This window comes from Haliotis rubra, unplaced genomic scaffold (assembly GCF_003918875.1).
Source record: "Haliotis rubra isolate DU_JTF1 unplaced genomic scaffold, ASM391887v1 Scf281, whole genome shotgun sequence".
NCBI classification, from domain to species: Eukaryota; Metazoa; Mollusca; class Gastropoda; order Lepetellida; family Haliotidae; genus Haliotis; species Haliotis rubra.
In genome coordinates this window covers 1,139,535-1,156,364 of record NW_025766903.1, presented here as the reverse complement: position 1 = coordinate 1,156,364, position 16,830 = coordinate 1,139,535, and the positions used below count along the sequence as shown (strand labels likewise).

General features: G+C 45.9%; 2 protein-coding genes across 2 annotated transcripts; both read left to right on the top strand.

Annotated features, from left to right (window-relative positions):
- The first annotated feature begins 43 nt into the window (after positions 1-43).
- On the top strand, positions 44-1,742 carry LOC124281253 (nucleolar pre-ribosomal-associated protein 1-like). The gene is made up of 3 exons (XM_046717281.1): positions 44-313; positions 697-836; positions 1,449-1,742. The coding sequence occupies exons 1-3, from the start codon at positions 172-174 to the stop codon at positions 1,740-1,742; spliced, it is 576 nt and encodes a 191-aa protein (XP_046573237.1). The 5' UTR covers positions 44-171.
- A 3,584-nt stretch (positions 1,743-5,326) lies between these two features.
- On the top strand, positions 5,327-14,373 carry LOC124281252 (nucleolar pre-ribosomal-associated protein 1-like). The gene is made up of 9 exons (XM_046717280.1): positions 5,327-5,466; positions 6,380-6,575; positions 7,828-7,965; positions 8,603-8,758; positions 8,918-9,005; positions 9,832-10,073; positions 10,383-10,484; positions 10,847-11,085; positions 14,280-14,373. Exons 1-8 carry the CDS (start codon positions 5,327-5,329, stop codon positions 11,033-11,035), a joined length of 1,251 nt encoding a protein of 416 aa, XP_046573236.1. The 3' UTR covers positions 11,036-11,085; positions 14,280-14,373.
- The last annotated feature ends 2,457 nt before the right edge of the window (positions 14,374-16,830 follow it).

Sequence of the window (16,830 nt, the reverse complement as noted above, 5' to 3'; positions counted from 1 at the left end):
TTAAGTGCGCCTCAGACACTGTCCGTTGTCCGTGTTTTACTGAGCTCCTTGCAGTGATACAAGAAAGCGCTTTCACGTCAGGAATAAGGGCACAAACATAGTAAGGAGTTCTTCGTGTGGACATGTACACAGATTACCACGTGGGTTTTCGTTAGGTGAAATGAACCTCGGATGACAACATGGCATCCCCAGGGAAGAAACCAACAACGAATTCCGAAGAAAGTGTTAAACGTAAACCAACAAAACAGAAAAAATGTATTTACTGAAGTCGAATTTAAGTTCCAACTGCGCGATGCAAACACAGCATTTGCAGGTGAGAGAATGTTCACTGAATTTATGTTACTAATGTTAGTCTTTAATGACTTCAGCCGAAGTCAGTGCCAGTCGCACTCTCACACGTACCAGTAGAATTCACTGCGTCTGTAATTGGACGCTAACGTGCTTAGGAGTGAGAGACGTGCAAGGCCCTGTACCGTGGTTAAACCTGGTGTGGTTCGTGGTCGGCAGTGATTCCGATTCCTTGCCAAGTAGGATTTGTTAAATGGTTTACTTGTATCCCATGTGTTGAGATCGTAAATAATGTCAGTGGAGATCCACAGTACGTGTGTGATCCAGGCTGTTGCTCATGCTGTCACCCACTAGTTGGCGCTGCCAAGTCTTGTCTATTGGCCTCAATATTACTATGTAATATTTCAGCTCTGGAAAAATTCCTGGAAGCCGCAGAGAAGTACCCAGATCAAGCGAGGTATGACATTGTGGGCAAGTACGTAGAGACATCCGAGGAATGTGGAGAAATCTTCAAGTTGTTTGAAGAGTCAATAAGGAAACCAGGCGAGGTAAACACGAGGAGCGGAACAATCTACTGGCTTTGGTTTTAACTCGTTTAGGAACGATGGAGATTGTGCTATGCATATACGACTTCTTATTACAATGAGTGACATTATTGTGTATAGATACAAACATCATTATCAAGCAAGTTTTGATCACACCAACTGCTAGATGCCATTCAAAGAGAACCTTTGTAGTCACTTTACACATTAAAGTTATGAACTTATATACATCCATGGCTATGAATGAACAGAACAAAAGTATCGGATAAACACTTTATGTTAGTCATTATCTAGAGATGTATGTGTATAGGTACACAGACTGATCCTCCAGGTTAGATCAAGTGCCCTACCTGTGTTAGTCATAACAAGTGACAAATCAGCTCTGAGAGCATGGAGTGTTGATTACAGCTATCACCGGATTGTCTGATCCAGTCCTTATTATTTACAGGCAGTTGTCGTAAAGCTGTAATAATACTGAGTGGACAACTAGCTAATGGACACATTATAGATAGTCTAACAGATATCTAGGTAATCTGTGTTTGAACATGTATGCTTGCAGTCATGTTTGTTATTTTAGTTTTGTAATAATAATACTGATGTCTTGCTTGACTTTGCCAGATACTCACACTCTTCAGTGTGTTGGAGTGTGTCTTCATTCGATTGGCTGATGCCAGTGAGAAGCTCCAGCTGATTGGTGAGAACATCATACAGCGGATCCTGGCATCCCACATGCGAGTTATCTACTTCAGTCTCAGCCTCAACAACAAGAATCAGCTGATCAAGAAGACATTACGTCTGCTCACACGTATGGTTGCGTTCTCCCCACTGTCGGCCCGAGCTGTACAAACACAGTTTGACTTCACCCATGTCAACATACAACCGCTGTGTCAACGGCGGGACATCAAGGTATGACCGACAGCATCGCCGTAAAACATCAAAGTATGGCAACTGTTCTAAAAACATGACAACCTGTTTGTATACCATGTGTGGTGATACACTCAGGGAATGACAACCTGTTTGTATGGAGTGAATGCGGTGTCTCGAATATTATGCATAACTCGAAGTACCTGTCGGGTCCCAACCATTCCCTGTTATAGTTGTCATCATTTGAATACGGTTACAATTAAAAGATCTCATAAATACACACGATGACTTGAAAAGGAAATTTGGTCCCATAAGAATCAAACAACAGCAATCTTGTATACATAAGCGAAGTCAGTCAATGAGAAGTTGATTGGTGTAGCTACCTGATCCAATTAACAAACCAGCGGCTCCACACCAGCTTTTCGCCATTGGCGGGTGTGAGTTCAAAAGGCAGATTAGTGATTTTACGAGGAAATGCGCTGTCTGTGCTAATCAGACTGGAACTGATAAGGTGCCCCTATTAGTGATATGGTAATCATTAGATAAACAAATGCTTAGGGCGGAGGAATTAGGACTGGATCATCTTTTTTCTACCCTCATAGACATACCTATGTCTCGAATACATCGATAAAATTCAAGATTTATTACTTGGTCCCCAGCGATTCGCATTGTCAACATGCCCTTGACTGAATGTAATGGTGTCTCCAAATTGTCTAATGATGTGCACCGGTTGTCCAATGTTGTCAACATGTTGTGTAATGGTGTCTCCAAATTGTCTAATGATGTGCACCGGTTGTCCAATGTTGTCAACATGTTGTGTAATGGTGTCTCCAAATTGTCTAATGATGTGCACTGGTTGTCCAATGTTGTCAACATGTTGTGTAATGGTGTCTCCAAATTGTCTAATGATGTGCACCGGTTGTCCAATGTTGTCAACATGTTGTGTAATGGTGTCTCCAAATTGTCTAATGATGTGCACAACATGGTTGTCCAATGTTGTCAACATGTTGTGTAATGGTGTCTCCAAATTGTCTAATGATGTGCACCGGTTGTCCAATGTTGTCAACATGTTGTGTGATGGTGTCTCCAAATTGTCTAATGATGTGCACCGGTTGTCCAATGTTGTCAACATGTTGTGTGATGGTGTCTCCAAATTGTCTAATGATGTGCACCGGTTGTCCAATGTTGTCAACATGTTGTGTAATGGTGTCTCCAAATTGTCTAATGATGTGCACCGGTTGTCCAATGTTGTCAACATGTTGTGTAATGGTGTCTCCAAATTGTCTAATGATGTGCACCGGTTGTCCAATGTTGTCAACATGTTGTGTGATGGTGTCTCCAAATTGTCTAATGATGTGCACCGGTTGTCCAATGTTGTCAACATGTTGTGTAATGGTGTCTCCAAATTGTCTAATGATGTGCACTGGTTGTCCAATGTTGTCAACATGTTGTGTAATGGTGTCTCCAAATTGTCTAATGATGTGCACCGGTTGTCCAATGTTGTCAACATGTTGTGTAATGGTGTCTCCAAATGTTGTCAAATGATGGTGCAAATTGTCTAATGATGTGCGGTTGTCCAATGTTGTCAACATGTTGTGTGATGGTGTCTCCAAATTGTCTAATGATGTGCACCGGTTGTCCAATGTTGTCAACATGTTGTGTAATGGTGTCTCCAAATTGTCTAATGATGTGCACCGGTTGTCCAATGTTGTCAACATGTTGTGTAATGGTGTCTCCAAATTGTCTAATGATGTGCACGGTTGTCCAATGTTGTCAACATGTTGTGTAATGGTGTCTCCAAATTGTCTAATGATGTGCACTGGTTGTCCAATGTTGTCAACATGTTGTGTAATGGTGTCTCCAAATTGTCTAATGATGTGCACCGGTTGTCCAATGTTGTCAACATGTTGTGTAATGGTGTCTCCAAATTGTCTAATGATGTGCACCGGTTGTCCAATGTTGTCAACATGTTGTGTAATGGTGTCTCCAAATTGTCTAATGATGTGCACCGGTTGTCCAATGTTGTCAACATGTTGTGTAATGGTGTCTCCAAATTGTCTAATGATGTGCACCGGTTGTCCAATGTTGTCAACATGTTGTGTGATGGTGTCTCCAAATTGTCTAATGATGTGCACCGGTTGTCCAATGTTGTCAACATGTTGTGTAATGGTGTCTCCAAATTGTCTAATGATGTGCACCGGTTGTCCAATGTTGTCAACATGTTGTGTAATGGTGTCTCCAAATTGTCTAATGATGTGCACCGGTTGTCCAATGTTGTCAACATGTTGTGTAATGGTGTCTCCAAATTGTCTAATGATGTGCACCGGTTGTCCAATGTTGTCAACATGTTGTGTAATGGTGTCTCCAAATTGTCTAATGATGTGCACCGGTTGTCCAATGTTGTCAACATGTTGTGTAATGGTGTCTCAAATTGTCTAATGATGTGCACCGGTTGTCCAATGTTGTCAACATGTTGTGTAATGGTGTTCCAAATTGTCTAATGATGTGCACGGTTGTCCAATGTTGTCAACATGTTGTGTAATGGTGTCTCCAAATTGTCTAATGATGTGCACTGGTTGTCCAATGTTGTCAACATGTTGTGTAATGGTGTCTCCAAATTGTCTAATGATGTGCACTGGTTGTCCAATGTTGTCAACATGTTGTGTAATGGTGTCTCCAAATTGTCTAATGATGTGCACCGGGTTGTCCAATGTTGTCAACATGTTGTGTAATGGTGTCTCCAAATTGTCTAATGATGTGCACATGGATTGTCAAATGTGCACCGGTTGTCCAATGTTGTCAACATGTTGTGTAATAGTGTCTCCAAATTGTCTAATAATGATGTGCACCGGTTGTCCAATGTTGTCAACATGTTGTGTGATAGTGTCTCCAAATTGTCTAATAATGTGCACAGGTTGTCCAATGTTGTCAACATGTTGTGTAATGGTGTCTCCAAATTGTCTAATGATGTGCACAGGTTGTCCAATGTTGTCAACATGTTGTGTAATGGTGTCTCCAAATTGTCTAATGATGTGCACCGGTTGTCCAATGTTGTCAACATGTTGTGTAATGGTGTCTCCAAATTGTCTAATGATGTGCACCGGTTGTCCAATGTTGTCAACATGTTGTGTAATGGTGTCTCCAAATTGTCTAATGATGTGCACCGTGCACCGGTTGTCCAATGTTGTCAACATGTTGTGTAATGGTAATGGTGTCTCCAAATTGTCTAATGATGTGCATCCACGGTTGTCCAATGTTGTCAACATGTTGTGTAATGACAAGTGGCCAATGGTTGCTGACAATATGAATCACTTGATTGTCTTGTCCAAACTCCTACCAGGCCACTATCACTTCACTGCAATATTGCAGAGTGTGGAGTTAAACAAGTATGTGTGTTTCAGGTAAGTTTGGAACACAGGATGGCAGCAACATAGCTAACTAAAACTGTTAGTCCAAAGTTTGAACAAATCATAAGTCTCAACCTAAATGTTATTGCGCTAACATAGTTGGATATGTTGAAACTGCTCTTGTCTCTTTGGTATATAATAAAGCAGTTTTGTTGAGGTCAATATATCTTTTCAGCTCCTTAAAAACATAAACATTGACCTCATATGAAGTGTGCAGTTGTATAAATGTCGGTGCTTCAGACCCCAGTGAACCCAGAGGAGAGGGAGGTGGTGCGTCAGGCTGTCCACGCCTTCCTCACAGACCTCTGCTGCTCATTCAAGACAGGCATCAACTTCTACGACAGCTCCCTCGGAACATCAGGAAAGTAAGTCCCATTAATGGTCTCCACCTCCTGAAGTACTGTTGTAAGTCAGGGGCACTGGGGTAGCCCAGTAGCTCAAGTGTATGTTTATCAAGGCTAAGACCTGGGTTAGATTCCCTACATGGGTACGATGTGTGAAGTCCATTTTTGCTGGTATGTTGCCAAAGGTTTTGTAAAACCCAGCTGTTAGGTTGGAGAGTTGGGATGTTCTACAGATCAACAAAGATACACACAACAACACAGACCCATGAAGATCTGGGTTAGAGTTGGTCCTCAGTAACACTGCTTGTTGTAAGAGGTCACTAACGGGATCGGGTGGTCAGGTTCGCTCATTTGGTTGACACATTTCACTGTATCCCAACTGCATAGATCGATGCTCATGCTGTTGATCACTTGGTTGTCTGGTTCAGACTTGATTATTCACAGACCGCCTCCATATAGCTGGGATATTGCTTAGTGCGGCTTAAAACTATACTCACTTACTCACTCAGAACAACTTAATGTTCAGGAAGCATATGGTGAGGACATGACATGTATATCTAGACGTCCATGTTCCTCCCAGAGAAGTACCTTACATGCATTACCACAACAAAACATTGTAACATTCTTGTACCGACTTTAGAGTTAACTCTATTGTAAGATATTTGAGAGTATAGGCATTCTGTTCCTCTGGTGTTGAAAATGAATATCACTTGGTTCTCCTCATTGGCTCATCACGACCAGGAACATCCAGGTATTGAGCAGTGTTACACATATAAATCTTCACTGATTTCAAGGAAGGGCTGCATAATCATTGGCTTGCATCCTGTAATTGCTTTATGTCACCATCAGTCGCCTTGAGTCACAACCAATCACAGTATCAATCTTCTGAACATGATGTTCTTCACTGACTCTTAATATTGTGATTGTTTCCCAGGAATCAGAACCACATCCTGACCGGGTTCCTGTCATCGCTACAGAAGGCCTCCACCGACGCCTTGTCTGCGGACCTTGTCATCAGTGTGCTGCGAGCCTGTCCTGACCAACTGCATCACTTCCTGTCGTCACTGGCGCCAACACTCAATCCCAGACCTTCAGCTGCCTGGGTCTCCAGCATGGACATGCTCATACAGGTACAGAAAGCAAGTAGAAACTGTGTGGAAACAGTGCAGAAAGCAAGTAGAAACTTGTGGAAACAGTGCAGAAAGCAAGTAGAAACTGTGTTGAAACAGTGCAGAAAGTGTGTGGAAACAGTGCAGAAAGTAAGTAGAAAGTGTGTGGAAACTGTGCAGAAAGTAAGTAGAAACTTATGGAAACACTGCTGAAAGCAAGTAGAAAGTGTGCTGAAACAGTGTAGAAAGTGTGGAAACTGTGCAGAAAGTAAGTAGAAAGTGTGTGGAAACTTGTGGAAACACTACTGTAGAGAAGCAAGCAGAAAGTGTGCAGAAGCAGAGTAGAAAGTGTGGAAACAGTGCAGAAGTAAGTAGAAAGTGTGTGGAAACTGTGCAGAAAGTAAGTAGAAACTTATGGTGTGGAAACTGTAGCAGAGGGTGTGCAGAAGGCAAGTAGAAAGTGTGCAGAAACAGTGCAGAAAGTGTGTGGAAACTGTGCAGAAAGCAAGTAGAAAGTGTGTGGAAACTGTGCAGAAAGCAAGTGGAAACTGTGTGGAAAAGGTGCAGAAACATTGCAGAAAGGTCGTTCAAACAGTGTAGAAATATTTTTTAAACAAATAGAAACAGTACAGGTACAATAGAAAAGTGGTGTAAAAACTGTACAGTACAGAAGAGTAGAAACAATGAGAAACAATATGGAATCAGGGTAGAATCGTTGCAGAAATGTTTCATATACAATGTCAAAAAGTGCTTGCATGATGCAGAAATGATATAGAAACAGTATATACACGGTTTACATGTAGAAACCGTACAAGGCAGAAACAATGCACAAACATAGAAACATGGCAGAAAATTGGTACAAAGAGCATAGAAGCAGTGTGGATACAATACAGAAAAGGCCTCTGTATACAGTCAAACAGTGAACATGAAGGGTGGAAATGTAGACACAGTGTGGAAACAGGGTTGAAACAGTGTGGAAACAGGGTTGAAACAGTTCAGATACAATATAGTACTGTTGCACAGTGTGTGCAGTGTTGTGAAGAAGCTGTGTAAAAGCAATGTAGAAACAAGGCGGAAGCATTATATTATTATTGCAAGACTTGGTGAGATATTGTGCTGAAATAGGCACTGTGCCATCTGTGTCAACCCTGCAGCCTCTAAGAAGTTCAACTTGTCACTTCAAACCTCTGTTGTTTCACTATGAAGCAGTTGAAGGAATGGTAATGAACATGCCAGAAAGGAGACTTTGCTTCACTGTGTCTGAATGTTACAGATTTACGAGGCCCAACCTACTGAGCTCAGCTTCCTGAGCACCAAGCTCCCGAGTGCACACCTGAACCTCGTCGCGATGTCCCTGGTGTTAGTCCTGCCTCCAGACAAGGTCATGTCGACCTTCACCTGGGGTCTCAAGGTCAGAACTGCTAACATAGACGTTGATGTACACAACAGTTGCCTATGTGTTGCTATTTGTGTAGTCGCCCTTCTGTAGGAATAAGTAAATACTATTCAGGCCTCTTTAGATATATTACAGTGTAAATCTGGGGTCTGTCGTCACCTTCGCAAGCAGCATGGTGGCGGAGAAGTAATGTCAGAGTTCATTCTGTGAAAATTAGGTTATTTTGGTGGCCATCTGCGTATTAAATTAGGAATATATAGAGTAATGTTAAGAATAATCCTGAAAGAAAATACTGAATATGATAAGATAATTATGATATGTTGAGCATAGACTGACATCATTAGAGATTTCAGTCAAATTGCCGGCCATCTTGGATTTTCTGCCACCAGGGGGCACTGCTGAGGTGGATCCATATCCAGAAATGTTCGGAATGGTTCAATATATAAGTGTGCCAATTTTGGTGCTTTTAACCCAAAGTGCACAATTTTGACAAAATCCTGGCCTTAACCGCCCCACTAGTTTGAGTCCAGAAAGAGAGATGTGGCTAACAGTTCACACAGGTGTGACTAAATGCAATAAGTAAAGTCATTGAAATGCTGGTATTGTTTTTGTGCTTGTACATTATGATGTTCAGTATATTCTGTTACCACAGCAATCCTCTCAGCCAGTGAGGCACAAGATCCTGGACTTCCTGAAGGTGGCACTGCAGAGGGCGCTGCACATCCTGACCAATGTCCGGAGTCTGGCGGACTCTTCTGACCCCTCCCTTGCACAGCTGGGCCCTCGACTGAAGGAGTCTCTGTTGAAGGTCAGTTGAAGGTGATGCAGAGAACAGGCTGTTGTGAAGGTGTCTGACACAAACTTTGTGTTTTCCATCCATCTGTTGCAGTGCTGTATCAACCGACTGTCTGTCTATCTGTCTGTCTAACATATTGCTGTACCCACACACCCTGTGTATTGATTACAGAAGCTCCCGGATGCTGCCACCCTGCTGGGCTGCTGGACGAAGATGATGGCAGAGAGGACCCAGCCCAACAAAGATGTATCAAAAGAGGGTGAGTAGTTGGCGTAACTCTGAAATAACCATTGTCTTTGTGTGTTTGGTACATACTTGCCAGTGACAATCAGGTTGCTACATTCCAGTGTTGAGGCAGATAATGACTGCTTTTGGACACATCACAAACTCCAGGGGCATGGTGGGCAAGCTGGCTAAGGTGCCAGGCTAGTGATCCAGTGAGGTTGAGGTGTCGGGATCGAGCCCACCTGTGACCGGGTGTAAAAACCTTGGAGTCAACTTTGTGTGCAGACTCTTTCAGTGTTGTCACAACCCCTAGTGTACAGCACACAACCCTGTATACTTAAAAGAACCCATGAATCCGTTGGTATATGACCAGATGGTGGCCACATAAATACGTGCAAACACCTAGTTGCGGGTACAGCAATGTGCAGTGAACTTGGACAAAGTACTGTGACTATGTGTCCCAGTCCACCCAGCTGTGAATGGGCACCTTGTTAGGATGGGAAAGCCACAATAACTCGGTGCACCTAGTGGCTGCAAGAGTTGTATACTCCCCAGGGAGTTGAGATTGATAATACGATGTGCCGTTGAGATTAACATCCAATGATCGAGGGAAAAAATACAGCGCCTTGAGCATACACTAGTTGCCTTGATATGTGCGCTGTATAAATATCCTATAATAATAATATATAAGGTAGCACTTTGTGTGAGTGAAGACGTTACTTCTTATCGTTGTTGACTACATATTGACCCTGCCCCACTTCTTCATGATAATAACGTGTATGAGAGGGGAGTTTATACCAGCAGTGGTGTGTTCCTTCTCAGCCAGTCATGTAACATAACCTCTCCATCATCCACGTCAGATATTCCCAGCGTGGCCAGCATCCAGCACATAGTGAGGCTGCAGCAGGTGATGTGTCTCTACCAGGAGCTGGTCCCCACCATGTTGTCCGACAGCCCCCACCACGTCAGCAGTCTCCTGGAGGGGGTCAGGGGAGTCGGTGAGGGTGACGGGGGACAGGATGAAGACAGGATGCTCCCCCAGCTGTACCTTCTGAAGCTGCTTGCAGGAACCGATGCCAGGCAGCTGCCCTGGGCTAAAGAGGTATCTGACTGTCTGGGCAGTCCTTTGTGAACCATGTAGTTACTTGTATGACGTAACTGAAGTATCAGAAGCTGTGAGCTGATTCATATGTCAGAGTTAGAGCCGAAACCAGATCACTACTGGTTAAGACATTTAAGACAATTTATCGAGACTAGGGATGTGAGGATATAGGAGTTTCTCTTTAAACTGAATGAATATCAACCACCATCAGTAAAAACTTGTAATTGTGAGAAAAGATATTTGCAATGATGATTCAATGTGACATGGCTGTTGGTGGTTGGCCATCCTTGACATGTGATGGTATTCCAGAATGCCGCGCGGCACAGTCTGATGTATCTGCTGTTGGAGATGACCACCAAGGTGTCGGCCAGCCGGAAGCTGAAGGAAGTCACACAACACCTGGTGGCGGAGGTAGGTGTTCGGCAGTGTCATTTAGAGTTATCATTTGTTATTTACGATATAGGTTTTTGTTGGTTGGTTTGTTTGTTGTTTAACATCGCACTCAGCAATATTCCAGCTATGTGGAGGCAGTCTGTAAATAATCGAGTCTGGACCAGACAATTCAGTGATCAGCATGAGCATCGATCTATACAATTGGGATACAATGACATGTGTCAACCAAGTCAGCGAGCCCGACCATCCCATCCTAGATCAATTCCAACCCGGATCTTCATGGGTCTACAATTGAGGAAGTGAGCCAGGAGTCTTATACAAGTAAAGATGTACTCAATAAACATTGAGAAGGCATGTGAATTATTTGACTCTGTCTACAGCTGCTACAGAGTACTGGACTCTTCCAAGACCAGGACCAGGAGCTAGCAATATGGCTGCGTCACCTCGCTGTCACCATGGTGCCAGATGTAGTGGACTTCACTGCTAGAATGATGACCATGTTTGTGAGCAACCCCTACCCCTACATGGATCCGAGTGACGGACATCGTGGCGGGGGTCGCTGTAGATAACCTGCAGCATGCAGACCTGGGATCTCAGACGGAGGAGAAGACAATCACAGGTGAGAGGTGTAGTGTCAGGTGTCCATGCCGTTGAGTTGATCCACCTGGGAACCCAGACGGAGGAGAAGACAATCACAGGTGAGAGGTGTAGTGTCAGGTGTCCATGCCGTTGAGTTGATCCACCTGGGAACCCAGACGGAGGAGAAGACAATCACAGGTGAGAGGTGTAGTGTCAGGTGTCCATGCCGTTGAGTTGATCCACCTGGGAACCCAGACGGAGGAGAAGACAATCACAGGTGAGAGGTGTAGTGTCAGGTGTCCATGCCGTTGAGTTGATCCACCTGGGAACCCAGACTGAGGAGAAGACAATCACAGGTGAGAGGTGTAGTGTCAGGTGTCCATGCCGTTGAGTTGATCCACCTGGGAACCCAGACAGAGGAGAAGACAATCACAGGTGAGAGGTGTAGTGTCAGGTGTCCATGCTGTGGAGTTGATCCACCTGGGAACCCAGACGGAGGAGAAGACAATCACAGGTGAGAGGTGTAGTGTCACAGGTGTCCATGCTGTTGAGTTGATCCACCTGGGAACCCAGACGGAGGAGAAGACAATCACAGGTGAGAGGTGTAGTGTCAGGTGTCCATGCTGTGGAGTTGATCCACCTGGGAACCCAGACGGAGGAGAAGACAATCACAGGTGAGAGGTGTAGTGTCAGGTGTCCATGCGTTGAGTTGATCCACCTGGGAACCCAGACGGAGGAGAAGACAATCACAGGTGAGAGGTGTAGTGTCAGGTGTCCATGCCGTTGAGTTGATCCACCTGGGAACCCAGACGGAGGAGAAGACAATCACAGGTGAGAGGTGTAGTGTCAGGTGTCCATGCGTGTGGAGTTGATCCACCTGGGAACCCAGGCGGAGAGAAGACAATCACAGGTGAGAGGTGTAGTGTCAGGTGTCCATGCCGTTGAGTTGATCCACCTGGGAACCCAGGCGGAGGAGAAGACAATCACAGGTGAGAGGTGTAGTGTCAGAGTGTCCATGCCGTTGAGTTGATCCCACCTGGGGAACCCAGGCGGAGGAGAAGACAATCACAGGTGCGAGGTGTAGTGTCAGGTGTCCATGCTGTGGAGTTGATCCACCTGGGAACCCAGGCAGGAGGAGAAGACAATCACAGGTGAGAGGTGTAGTGTCCAGGTGTCCATGGTGGAGTTGATCCACCTGGGAACCCAGACTGAGGAGAAGACAATCGCTTGAGGTGAGAGGTGTAGTGTCAGGGTGTGTCCATGTCGTTGAGTTGATCCACCTGGGAACCCAGACTGAGGAGAAGACAATCTACAGGTGAGAGGTGTAGTGTCAGGTGTCCATGCTGTGGGAGTTGATCCACCTGGGAACCCAGGCGGAGGAGAAGACAATCACTTGAGTGAGAGGTGTAGTGTCAGGTGTCCATGCTGTGGGAGTTGATCCACCTGGGAACCCCAGACTGAGGAGAAGACAATGCATGAGGTGAGAGGTGTAGTGTCAGGTGTCCATGCTGTGGAGTTGATCCACCTGGGAACCCAGACGGAGGAGAAGACAATCACAGGTGAGAGGTGTAGTGTCAGGTGTCCATGTCGTTGAGTTGATCCACCTGGGAACCCAGACGGAGAAGACAATCACAGGTGAGAGGTGTAGTGTCAGGTGTCCATGCCGTTGAGTTGATCCACCTGGGAACCCAGACTGAGGAGAAGACAATCACAGGTGAGAGGTGTAGTGTCAGGTGTCCATGTCGTTGGAGTTGATCCACCTGGGAACCCCAGGCGGAGAGAAGACAATCACAGGTGAGAGGTGTAGTGTCAGGTGTCCATGCTGTGGGAGTTGATCCACCTGGGAACCCAGGCGGAGGAGAAGACAATCACAGGTGAGAGGTGTAGTGTCAGGTGTCAATGCAGAGTTGTCCTGGGAACCCAGGTTGAAGGAGAAGACAATCACAGGTGAGAGGTGTAGTGTCAGGGTGTCAACCTGGGAACCCAGGCTGAGGAGAAGACAATCACAGGTGAGAGGTGTAGTGTCAGGTGTCCATGCTGTTGAGTTGAACCACCTGGGAACCCAGACGGAGGGAGAAGACAATCACAGGTGAGAGGTGTAGTGTCAGGTGTCCATGCCGTTGAGTTGATCCACCTGGGAACCCAGGCGAAGGAGAAGACAATCACAGGTGAGAGGTGTAGTGTCAGGTGTCCCATGCTGTTGGAGTTGATCCACCTGGGACCCAGGACGGAGGAGAAGACAATCACAGGTGAGAGGTGTAGTGTCAGGTGTCCATGCCATGGAGTTGATCCACCTGGGAACCCAGACTGAGGAGAAGACAATCACAGGTGAGAGGTGTAGTGTCAGGTGTCCATGCCGTTGAGTTGATCCACCTGGGAACCCAGACGGAGGAGAAGACAATCACAGGTGAGAGGTGTAGTGTCAGGTGTCCATGCCGTTGAGTTGATCCACCTGGGAACCCAGGCGGAGGAGAAGACACAATCACAGGTGAGAGGTGTAGTGTCAGGTGTCCATGCCGTTGAGTTGATCCCACCTGGGAACCCAGGCGGAGAGAAACAATCACAGGTGAGAGGTGTAGTGTCAGGTGTCCATGCAGTTGAGTTGATCCACCTGGGAACCCAGACGGAGGAGAAGACAATCACAGGTGAGAGGTGTAGTGTCCATGCCGTTGAGTTGATCCACCTGGGAACCCAGACGGAGGAGAAGACAATCACAGGTGAGAGGTGTAGTGTCAGGTGTCCATGCCGTGGAGTTGAACCACCTGGGAACCCAGACGGAGAAGAAGACAATCACAGGTGAGAGGTGTAGTGTCAGGTGTCCATGCCATGGAGTTGATCCACCTGGTTTGGCTAACCTGATGGATCATGTGTTTGTGTATCACACTGAGATCCAAGTTTGAATCCCGAGTTGGCTACAGTGTGTAAAACTCTGGCTTTCATCTCAGGTCCCCTTGTGTTATATTGTAAGACCTGATGGAATACAGTCATAGTCATGGCATCTGGTGAGGCTTTGTGTCGTTGACACCGGACCTAGTTTTATTCCACTGTTTTGTCTAAGATTTTAAGGTCTCAGATGGTTTTAAAGCCAGCATCATGAGTGAGGAAATACAGCAGTATAACAGAGATTACCTTCACATGGTATAAATGTAGTACTAGTGGCTTGATTGCAGTGTGTTCTCACGTGCTGGCTGGTGTAAGGAAGTGTTACTAACAGATGTACTTTCTTTATTTCAGAGATTTTAGCTATGGATTTTGGAGAAGATTGGGACACGTCAACAAACAAAGATGTTAAAATGGATCAACCTGATAAGCAACCCACTCAAAATAGGTATACCAAGGATTGTGTGGCATGGCTGTCCCATTAAACTTCATGATAAATGAATCCAAGGTTTTGTTCGATTTGATGTGTCAAGGCATGTTATGATGTGAGAGGCTAGATGTTGTATGTTAGTTGGTGACGGCACATCCTGGTGATACTTGAATGTCTTCTGATTGGCAGGTTCCCCTTCAGCCCACTTACACTGATTGGCTTGGACATGTTGAACACAGATGAGCAATACAGGGACAACACAGGAGGTCAGTGACAGTTGTGTGTGAGAGTCTGTGACAGATGTTTATGAGGGTTAGTGACAGTTGTGTGTGAGTCAGTGACAGTTGTGTGAAGGTCAGTGACAGGTGTGTGCGTGAGTCAGTGACAGTTGTGTGAAGGTCAGTGACAGGTGTGTATGAGTCAGTGACAGTTGTGTGAAGGTCAGTGACAGGTGTATGTGAGGGTCAGTGACAGGTGTGTGAGAGTCAGTGACAGGTGTGTGAGAGTCAGTGACAGGTGTCAGTGATCTGAGGGTCAGTGACAGTTGTGTGAGAGTCAGTGACAGTTGTGTGAGTGTCAGTGACAGTTGTGTGTGAGGTGAGGACAGTTGTGTGTGTGAGTCAGTGACAGGTGTATGTGAGGGTCGGTGACAGGTGTGTGTGAGTCAGTGACAGGTGTGTGTGAGGTAATGTGTGAAGGTGACAGGTGTGTGTGAGAGTCAGTGACAGTGTGTGTGAGGGAGTGACGGTTGTGTGACAGTGTGTGTGAGGTCAGTGAGGTGTGTGTGAGTCAGTGACAGGTGTGTGTGAGGGTCAGTGACAGTTGTGTGACGAGTTGTGTGTCAGTGTATGAGGTGTGTGTGTGAGGGTCAGTGACAGTTGTGTGTGTGAGTGTGTGCATTGAGTCGGTGACAGTTGTGAAGGTCGAGTGACAGGTGTGTGTGAGTCGGTGACAGTTGTGTATGTCAGTGATAGTATGTGTGAGTCGGTGAGGTGTGTAGTGAGGGTGATTGACAGTGACATGTGGAGGGTGGGTGACAGGGTGACAGTTGTGTGTGAGGTCAGTGACAGGTGTGTGTGAGGGTCAGTGAACAGTGACAGGTGTGTGTGAGAGTCAGTGACAGTGTATGTGGAGGTGGTGTGAGGATCAGTGACAGAAGGTCAGTGACAGATATGTGTGTGTGTGACAGGTGTGTGACAGTGACAGTTGTGTGTGAGCAACAGGTGTGTGACAGTTGAGGTGTGAGAGTGAGTGACAGTTGTGTGTGAGGGTCAGTGACAGTTGTGTGTGGTCAGTGACAGATGTGTGTGAGGGTCAGTGACAGTTGTGTGTGAGGGTCAGTGACAGTTGTGTGTGAGTCAGTGACAGTTGTGTGTGAGTCAGTGAGAGGTGTGTGTGAGTCAGTGACAGTTGTGTGTGAGGGTCAGTGACAGTTTATTGTGAGGGTCAGTGACAGTTGTGTGTGCGGGTCAGTGACAGTTGTGTATGAGTCAGTGACAGTTGTGTGAAGGTCAGTGACAGGTGTATGTGAGGGTCAGTGACAGGTGTGTGAGAGTCAGTGACAGTTGTATGTGAGGGTCGGTGACAGGTGTGTGAGAGGGTCAGTGACAGTTGTGTGTGAGGGTGTGACAGGTGTGTAGTGAGGAGTCAGTGACAGGTGTGTGTGAAGGTCAGTGACAGTTGTGTGTGAGAGTCATTGACAGTTGTATGTGAGGGTCCTTGACAGTTGTGTGTGAGGAGTCCAGTGACAGTTGTATGTGTGTATGTGAGGAATGTGTAGTGACAGGTGTGTGTGTGAGGTGAGTGACAGTTGTGTGTGAGGGTCCATGAAGTTGTGTGAGGGTCAGTGTGTGTGTGAGGTCAGTGACAGTTGTATGTGAGGGTGATTGTCAGTTGACAGTGTGTGTGTGACAGGTGTGTGTGGTGACAGTTGTGTGTGAGGGTGATTGACAGGTGTGTGTGAGGGTCAGTGACAGTTGTGTGAGGGTCAGTGACAGGTGTGTGTGAGGGTCAGTGACAGTTGTGAGGGGCTGTGAGAGTCAGTGACAGTTGTATGTGAGGTCAGTGACAGTTGTGTGTGAGGGTCAGTGACAGTTGTATGTGAGGGTCAGTGACAGTTGTATGTGAGAGTCAGTGACAGGTGTGTGTGAGAGTCAGTGACAGTTGTGTGTGAGGGTCAGTGACAGTTGTGTGTGAGGGTCAGTGACAGTTGTGTGTGAGGGTCAGTGACAGTTGTATGTGAGGGTCAGTGACAGTTGTGTGTGAGGGTCAGTGACAGTTGTGTGTGACGGTCAGTGACAGATGTGAGTTCAGTGACAGTTGTGTGAGGGTCAGTGACAGGTGTGTGTGAGGGTCAGTGACAGGTGTGTGTGTGACAGTTGTATGTCAGGGTGATTGACAGTTGTATGTGAGGATCCAGTGACATTGTGTGTGTGAGGGTCAGTGACAGTTGTGTGTGAGGGTCAGTGACAGGTG